General features: G+C 30.6%; 1 protein-coding gene across 4 annotated transcripts; it reads left to right on the forward strand.

Moving 5' to 3' along the window:
* On the forward strand, positions 1,284–6,911 carry LOC18609263 (30S ribosomal protein S17). 4 transcript variants are annotated; one of them, XM_018116293.1, is made up of 4 exons: positions 1,284–1,537; positions 1,853–2,062; positions 2,159–2,312; positions 6,447–6,911. In XM_018116293.1, the coding sequence occupies exons 2-3, from the start codon at positions 1,901–1,903 to the stop codon at positions 2,309–2,311; spliced, it is 315 nt and encodes a 104-aa protein (XP_017971782.1). In that variant the 5' UTR covers positions 1,284–1,537; positions 1,853–1,900; the 3' UTR covers position 2,312; positions 6,447–6,911. The 4 variants fall into 4 exon arrangements, with proteins under 4 accessions (XP_017971782.1, XP_017971780.1, XP_017971781.1 ...); XM_018116291.1 differs by lacking the exon at positions 6,447–6,911 and adding an exon at positions 2,968–3,191 and having other exon boundaries at positions 1,328–1,537; positions 1,846–2,062; XM_018116292.1 differs by lacking the exon at positions 6,447–6,911 and adding an exon at positions 2,971–3,191 and having other exon boundaries at positions 1,328–1,537; positions 1,846–2,062.

The following is a 9,672-nucleotide window of genomic DNA, read 5'->3' on the forward strand; positions in this document are numbered from 1 at the left end:
GGATGATGACGGTTAATCAAATTTATATTATCTTTTAAAAAAATTAAAATAAAATATATAATATAGAAAAATATATTAAAAAATTAAAATAAAATATACAAAATTATAAATAAAAATAAAATATATGATATTAAAAATATATTTTAAAAAAGATATTTTATAAAAATTAATAATACAAATACAAATATAGTAAATTTATATCTTAATAAAAAATAATTCTTAAAATTAATATTACATCCTCAACAAAATATTTATAAATCAAAAGCTATAATATTATTTTTTTCAAATTTACATTACTTATAATCAGGTTACTTATTATCCCATTGCATTTGTCCAAGCATCAACTTTCTAATAAGGTAGTAATGTAATCAATTAGGGATGTCAACGGGTAAGATACTCGCTAATTTTGAGATGCCTGAACCCAAATCTAATTAAAAAATGGAGTACTTAAACCCCGATAATTACCTCGAATATTTTTAAATTTACTACCCTAACTCGAACCCTAATATATACTCACTACTCGATAATTACCCGAACCCGTTTAAAAACTCGATTATGTAAAAAATTATTAAAATACTTTTCATGAATACTCAATTACCCGAACCCAAATTCGTACCCCGTATCTGTATACAATAATATTTTCATCCATATTTCATATAATTCATCAATAATTAAATTTAAAGAAGCATATAAATAATAAAATTTAAATTTAAATAATAAAAAAATATCTCAAATATCAACTTAAATAATTAGAAACAAATATTCAAATAACAACTTAAACACTACAAGTTTAATTAGCTACATGGGTTTATCTATGAAATTTATAAAAATAACTATATTCCAAAATTATTCTAGTCTTACAATTTCTATTTAGATATATATTTTATAAGTTTAGATACACAAAAGTATATATTATAAACAATAATTTTATAAGTTATAATTTCTGTAATGTTAATATAAAATAAAAAATAAACATACTTATATTTAAAGTATATATACTAAAATATATATAATAGTAATTATATTTTTTATAAATTAATATAATATATAAAATATATATTAAAGATATTATAAATTAATTAATAATTATAATTTTATAAATTAATTTAATTAATAATATAAATTTATTTTTAATCATATAAAATTAAAAAAATATATAATCAAATTCAAATATCGAATATTTAAGAAGTGATACTCAAACTCGCTATAAATAGTAAAATTATTACCTAAATTCTATTCGAATCCAATTATAAAATACTCTAATTCTATGCAAACGAATCGAGTACTCCCAGGTACACTATAACAGGGGTCATTGACATCCCTATAACCAATCCCTATCTTTTTTTTAACCCTTTCTTCCTTCCCCTCACGGTACTTTCCTTTTTTTTTTTCCTCTCTCTTCGCCCATAACAGCCGTCTTCCTCTCTCTCACGAGCTTCACATTTGCTCCGCTGCCTCTCTCTAACGAGCTTCACATTTGGTCCGCTTCCTCTCTCGAGCTTCCTTGATCGCTTTCAAGAAATCGCTACTTTGGAAGGTGAAACCATACTCTAGTCACCATAGTTTTTGTTTAATTTTCATTTAATTTTAATTTTAGAGCTTTTTGATTATTTTCCATGAAATTTGTAAAAGAAAAGGAAAATTAGGGTTATATAATTCTTCAGATGAGATCTAAATTGGTTTTCGTTGCTGTATTGATCTAAAACCCTTGCTCCCTCCTTTGCTTTCTCCTCGAGCCCTGGGGGAAGACCATTTGGAGTAAATCGCATGATCTTTTCTCCTTTCTTTCTCTTATGTTTTTGGTCCGCCAAAATAGTTTTGGGAATCAGACTTTTCGTTTTGCAGAGAATAGTTTTGGCATGTTATAAGCCAATCAAAGAGGAAAAAACAGAATAAGAAGATGAAATCAGTTGTGGGTGTTGTTTTGTCAAATAAGATGCAGAAATCAGTGGTAGTAGCAGTGGACAGGCTCTTCCATCACAAGCTTTACAACCGCTACGTCAAGCGCACCTCCAAGTTCATGGCCCATGACGAAAACGATCAATGCAACATTGGTGACAGGGTATCTTTTTAAACTTTTTTTTATTGTAACAATGTCTTGTACTTGAGTGTCATAGTAATATTTCCAGTACTTCAACATGTTTTTTCTTTTTCCAAGGTTAAATTGGATCCTTCTAGGCCGTTGAGCAAGCATAAGCATTGGGTTGTTGCTGAAGTTCTTAAGAAAGCAAGAATTTATGTACCACCATCCATGGATAAAGCTGCAAATGCAAACTTCAAGAATGAAGCACCGCCTTCTTCAACCCCTTAAGGTTTGAATCCACTTCATTGTACTTGGTTGCAAAATTCAAATTTTGTCACTTCCATTTGAAAACCCATTACTGTTGTTTACACACTTTTGAGCAATAATTTATATACGGAGGTTGGTGTTTTAGAAAAATTTCCTCTTTTTGATGTGTTATAGCCATCATTATATTGTCTCAAAATCATTGGATAGTTAGTTTGACCAACATTTGAGAGCTATTAGTGAATAGTATGATGGTTTAGGTCTTTTCTTTCAAGAACTTATGTTCCTATTGCTAAATCTTGTCTAATGTTCCTCATGATTTTAAGGAATTTATAAATTACCACATTTAATAATATAGGACCTGACTAACAATGTTTAAAACAACATCCTTGTTCAGTAAGTGTCTGGTGAAGGCCTGTTCTGCTATGTATTGATGTATTCTGCTTATTTTTCTGCTACTTGGTAGAAACTTCCTTACTGTCCTCTTCTCACTGAAAAGAGTAGAAGTGGAATTATTTGTTAATTTAGATGGGAATTGAACTATACTTTAGTGAAAATAGGACAAACAAAATGTCTATGGTTTAATATTATCATTAGAAAATATAAAAACAGAATGTCTACACTTTGATACAAGTATCGAACATCGACAAAGAAGAATGAACTTGATATTCAAATTTCAGCAGGTGGGAGCTTTCATGAACTTGACAAGAATGGTATTCTTACTTTAATGAAGTTGGAAGTGCACGCTTCTAGAAATTGTAAATGTGCTTCCAAGGGATCTTTCTTTGATAAGAGAGACATTACTTGTTATGTATCTTGTGCTTAAGAATTCTTCCACTAAATTTTTTTTTTGGATGCTTGCTTTCCGCAATTCAAGTGATTCATATAATGCTTTACATTGTTAGTCTCCTAAAACATTTAGTATACCATCAATTGCATTTAAAACTTTCTCCCTTTGTCTTGCATTTTGAATAACCCAGAGGGCTATTATATTAAAAGCTTTATCTGATACCTTAAACTTTGAAGCCAAGAATTGAATTTGTCCATACTTGTTTCCTCTTTGGAGTAGATAGTATAACTTTTGCATTCTGTAAAGTTTTCGTACATCCAGTATTGTCCATGATTCAAAATTCATTCAAGCCGTATTACCGTTTGCAAACTATGGTTGAAAGTTGGTGGGTTTTTCTTTTAATCCTTAAAGACTGTAATTTAGAGACAATAGTGAAGATTTTGTTTTGGTAAGATAGCAAAGCAAGTAGGATAATGATTGTTAGCCCAAGTTGAGACTCAAGATGTCGGTGTTTAACAGTTTGTTTCTTACATGGAACTTTAAGGGTTGAAATTTTCAATGAAAATGAAAGGCACAAAATGACCAAACCCTTTTACAATATTCTATGAATGTTCCAACTAGACAGTGTTAGTGGAAAATGCTCATGTTGAAAGGGGAGGGAGAAACCAATGAAAACATGGGAGGAAATAATATAAAACAACCTTACTCTTATGATATTACTTTATATAGTTCTACATAGAGAACAATAGAGATATCTGATCCAAGTAATCAATCCCAAATTTTAAGAAAAGTCTTTCTATTGTTGTATCAGTTAATGGAAAATGCTCTTGTCAAAAGGGGAGGGAGAAACCAAAGAAATTATGGAAGGAAACAATAATAAGCAACCTTACTCTTAATATTGTTCAGTGTATAGTTCTCTGTAGAGAGCGATAGAGATTGTGATCGAAGTAGTCAATCCCATATTACAGGAAAAGACTTGTTATTGTTGTATGTTGATACGTGTTAGTGGCCTAAGTTATAAGAGAGAATTGCTTGCTTAAATGTAATGAAGAGTGCAACAATTGAAATGCTTATTTAAACTAAGAGATTCAAAATTTTTATATTTATTTAAATGTCTTTGTAGCAATAAAGCACAACATGCCAAAATCCCCAACGTATAGATTTTGTATCCATGTTGGACACATTAAGATTCTTATTTGGCTTTGAAGAACATGCCAAAAAATATGATAAACTATTAGGACATGGTCAAAACGTGGCCAAGACATTGGAAATGGGCTATCCACGACGGTGAAAGGATTATCTTTCATAGAAAAGATGGCTAGAAGAGAAGACAAAGAACTGTTGAGAATATTTTAATCTGTTTTATATTCCAATTAGAGATGAAATATTGATTGGAAGGTGAAATGATTAAGGGAGGGAATGAAAGGAGTTGCAAAACTGTTCTGAACTAGGCAGCTGTGTAAGGAAGATGGAAAAAAATTAGCTTTTTTATGGTAGGGCAAAAGGGCGTTAAATTATAAAATTGGACTTGATCAAAAAATGCAAAGTTGGGTTGAGTAAACTGGGGTTTTGGTTTTTTAAAGTATATTGGGTCATGATTTCTAGCCCTATAAAGTTATTGTGTTAGATTAATTCGAAATATATCCCAAAACTATATTAATAAAATTACAATTAAAGAAATATTTTTCTAAATAAATTTTACAAGATTTGAGACCTTTTTTGCATATCATCTCTATTTTATTTAAAAATTAATGAAATTATACATAATAAATATATATTTTCTATTATCATATCCTACCATGTGTTCTAGTTTTTCAAAAACTTCTGTATTGTTATGTCTGTAACAAATCATACTCTTATTCGTGCTTCCTAGCTGTCTAGTTTTTTTTTTTGAGTATCAGCTTCCACAATTACGAGGAACACTAAAATTTAAAAAAAAACCTTTGGATGTATAGGAGTATTATTCTAAAGTTGGAGCATTCTAGAATTTATCTAATTGTTTATCTTCATATGTATTCCTTTATATGTATTGTTTTACTATTATTCTTAGTTAATAATTATGATTTTATTTTATTAAGTGGTCATATGACTAACGTGTGGTTTATGTGATTAGGTGTGATTTCCTTGTATGCAAGGGTTAAGATTAAAAGCTGTTGTAACCCAGATATAAATAATCCTTTAGACACATTAGGTAGTTTTATTGTATTGAAATTTTTTTCGTTAGATGTTCTACAACCCTAAACAAATTACTTTGTTCCTACTTTGATTTTACATCAATCTTAGCCTTTGTTTTTTTTTTTTCTTTCATTGTTTTCGTTTTCTTTGTATTGTTTCTACTTTTGCACTATATCAAAGACCAAAACAATGAAAGAATCTCTAATAGAAAAAGTAAAACAAATCCTAAACAAGGCTAAGTAGAAACAAGAAAAAAGAAACTAAAACAATGAAAGAAAATCAGAAAGAAGGCTAAAATTGGTGAAAATTGAAGTAGGAACAAAATAACTAGGGTTTAAGGTTGTAGAACCTCAAACAGTATAACATGGCTGCTTAATGTGACTAAAGGACCATATATGTTAGGCTTATAGCAGTTTTTAATTTTAGCCCCTGGATACACATAAATGACATCTAGTCCTAGCTATTCAAACCCATTAAGACATTCCATGCTAGTTACATAACCACTTAATAATGCAAAAGTATAATTACTAACTAATAACTATAGTAAAACAGTAAATATAAAGGAGTACAAGATAAACAATTGTGCTTAACCTTTTTCACCATAAAGGAAATGAATATCAACAGCGAATGAATCAAAGCTCTTGGAGTCGAAAAAAGTAATGTATCATAATCTTATGCTCTGTTTTTCTATAGATATGTTCTTTGACTGAGTAATTATGAAGAATTGTCTGTTCAAATCCTATCTACTCAGTGCCTTTGTTGAGCTTAAACTGGCTTGATGTTGATCAATTTTATCGACAAGCATAAAAATCTTTATATGTTATGTTACCATTGGTACATTGTGAGCTTGTTTTAGAATGTACCATGGAATTAATCAAGCCCAATTTTATAGTTTAATGCCCTTTATCAAAAGCTAATGTTCTCTATCTTCCTCACCAGGCACTAATGTAGTTGTTGTTGCAGCCACCCAATCCTGCACAATGCTGTAACTCTTTAGATTCTCTCAATTGATCATTTAACCTTCCACTCAATTTTTTGTCTCCAATCTTTCTGGTGAACAAGTATCCTTTCACCATCATGTTCAACGCATTTCCAATGTGTCTTGACTGTGTCCTAACATTTTATTATTTTCTTGGCATGCCCATTCGTATCTGATATGTATATCTTAACGTGTCTGAGGCATATTCCAATCAGGTACATTGGAGACTAGTACATTGGGAATTCCTCCGTGTTCGTGCTTTAGAGAGGACATCAAATCATTTTGATTTGCCAGCATCAGTAGATTAACCCTGTTTTCGCTACCAATTATTTTTGACAATGAAGTTTGTTACGGACCACCAAAAAGTGAGGACTTGGATTACAGGAGGCTAAAGAAGACTTGCATCTTAAAATGCAAAGAGTATGGTTGAAAAAGAAGACTACGGCTTTGTAAACCAATTTTCTTATATATACTCGATTTATTTTTGTCAGTCTCCACTCCAGCATCCTGAACCAAAAGCATCTTAGGATTTTAACTTCATTCTCAAATTAACTCCAGCTAAGCTTTTGGGTTTAACCAGTTCCGCATTCCATGGATTTCAGGGGGAGAAAAACAACGTTAGATGCCATGGATTGTCAATTGTGCATTACTAATTCCTTGAGGGGCAGAGTAAAATAGAAAAAAAAAAAAAAAAAAAAAGAAGGAAAATAGCAACAGGTAGGACTGGATCATAAGTCCTGGTTGGGTGGCCTAAATTAACACCTAACGGAGCCAGAAACGAAATGAGTCAGACGAGATCACATTAAGAACCAGCATGTGTGAACATAAATAAAATTTCTATACGGTGGGATTGTTACGTCAACATATAATATTTTCGTAAATAAATGTTGCATGTTGGATGAGATGTGTATTTTCATTCTATCAAATCATATGATGAGTAGCTTTCGCCACTTAATTTCATTGACAAATAAATAGTTGCTTCCCAATTTTCTTTGTTCTATATATATTTTTCTACAAAAACAATTAATTACATGATTAGATCATAAGTACAAACTGTACAAATGATATTGCTTATGGAAATGATAGAAGGAAATTCAACTTTTAACCAATAATTAAGAAGTTTTAGGCATAATATTAAAAAAAAAACCTTTAAATTATTCAAGAAAATTCAAATCTTTATTCTTTTGTTGTGTTCAAATAATTTAAATTATTCAAGAAAATTCAAATCTTTATTTTTTTATTGTGTTCAAATAAATTCTTATAGTCAAATAAATTTTTATAATTAATGGTTGACCTGAAAAAAATGTCACTTGTTATTTTATATTACAGTATTATATCACTATTTCATCTCATGCAATATTCACAATATTATATCAATTGTGGTTCGACACGCATCTCGTACCTACATTGCTATGGTTCATCTACCAGAGTCTTATCATCAACATGTATCCATATTTGGGACTCAACATAATGTGTGGAAACATAAATAAGTATATCAACATTATTTACATATCCCAAGTTCAATATCAACAATGTAATCTAATGAGTTGATTTGATACATACAGCGGAGTGTAACGACACTAGAAGACTAGAAAGGAGGATCTCCCACACCTATAAAATATGAGTTGAGCTACAACTCCTAAGTGATCCAACCAAGCAAGATACTAATCTGAAACAAAATAGGAGAAAATAAAGTGTGAGTCACAAAGACTCCGTGAGTGAATACGAGGAAGGGGCCAAGCTAGTGGATAAGGGTTTTTATAATAAATCATAGTTGCAAAATAATTATGACAATTATGTAACCATAAATGCATCCGAAACTGATGATGCATAAAATATGGTACTCATACCAAAAGCTCAACTCACAAAATGTTTACTAGGAGAAAATAGAAAGTAACCCATGAACCTTCAAGTTCAACATTAAATATTCAATGAAGAATGAACCATTCATTTCATAAATCACATCAATACATACAATGAGCAAATTAAGAGGAGAATAGGTAGTTTCGCCCAAATCATCCCTATGATATTCTTACCCCCACATCAAGACTCATAAGGAGGGGAAAAGTGGTACGATGCCCAACTTAACCCTATGGTATTCTTACCCCCACACCAAGACTAGAGCCAACATACAAAAAAGGAAAATGTAACACGTTGGCCAAGCTTAACCTTGTGGTATTCTTACTCCTACAATAGGATTAGAGTTAACATACAAAAAGGGAAGATGTGGCACTTGGCCAAGTTTAACCTTGTGGTATTCTTACCTCAACACCGAAACTAGAGCCAATATATATAAGGGGAATGGATGGTGTATTCGCCAATCTTATCCCTATGGTATTCTTACGCCTGCACTAGGACTAGAACTAATCACAACACAATCAAAATTTTATAAAAGATCATATCAAGATCAACCATCAATAACAAATCATGTCAAACATGAATCAAGAAAAATGGAGACATTTTCAATCCATACTCACAATACTTACATTCAAGAACATTTTAATCATCCACAACCATTCTCAATCACATATATATAATTCTCGTACCCACACTAACCAAAAGGCCAAAGTAATTTAGTGGACTGCAATCATAAAAAGGCTTGGCCTCCATTGTTGAAAACTAATACATAATAGCATAATTACATATACATATAGTTTCAAAAACCAATTTCCAAAACATTTCCACATCCATAAATACATTTTCTAGAATAAATATTTATGGGAAATCATGCTCATCAATAAACCCTTAATCATTTAAATCATGCTTTCAACTTACATACTAAAATAGTTTCGAAAGTGGTGTATCCATTCACCTTGAAAATGTTGGCTTTGATCAAAAAGTACCAATTTACTCTAGCTATTACTGTGGAGTTTTTTTTGTTCCGAGACATTCAATAATCATAATAATCATTCCTTAATCCCCAAATCATGTAGTAATCTAACCAAGCCTTTTTGAAATTAGTCAAATTCATCTACAACTAAATTTCTAGCTAAAAATCATTGTTCTACAAATACCCATGTGCATAAATTCATAAATACATTATCATTACCTTAGGTGAGCTCTAAATAAGGAGGGAATCCATCAAAATCCTTTGGCTTGTAGAAATCAACAAATTTGGAACAATACACAATATTTTCAGAGTTAAAAACCCAAGATTGAAAGGTTTTAAGAGTGAAAAATATCACATTTGTTTTTAAAACTCAAAATCAAGCTCAAATTTTCCAAAAATAGTGATTTGAGTGAAAAATAGGTTGAGAGAGCCTTAGAAGGGAGAGATTAACTCTGAAAATTAGCTGAGAGTTGATAACCCTATGTGAAAGTGAGTTATTTATAGTTTGGGAAGTGAAAATACATTTTTATCCCTTTTATTTTTGTGAAAATGATGTCATGTATTGATAGATCGGGGCTATTTATCGATAGATGAGCTTAAAAGCTCTTTTG

Source organism: Theobroma cacao, chromosome 2, assembly GCF_000208745.1.
Source record: "Theobroma cacao cultivar B97-61/B2 chromosome 2, Criollo_cocoa_genome_V2, whole genome shotgun sequence".
Lineage (NCBI taxonomy): Eukaryota > Viridiplantae > Streptophyta > Magnoliopsida > Malvales > Malvaceae > Theobroma > Theobroma cacao.

What these genes read in the sequence shown, in the direction of transcription:
- LOC18609263 (XM_018116293.1), top strand. Translation starts at nt 1,901, where the DNA reads ATGAAATCAGTTGTGGGTGTTGTTTTGTCAAATAAGATGCAGAAATCA. An exon ending in AATGCAACATTGGTGACAGG is followed by an intron (nt 2,063 to 2,158) that starts GTATCTTTTTAA and finishes TCTTTTTCCAAG; the next exon opens with GTTAAATTGGATCCTTCTAG.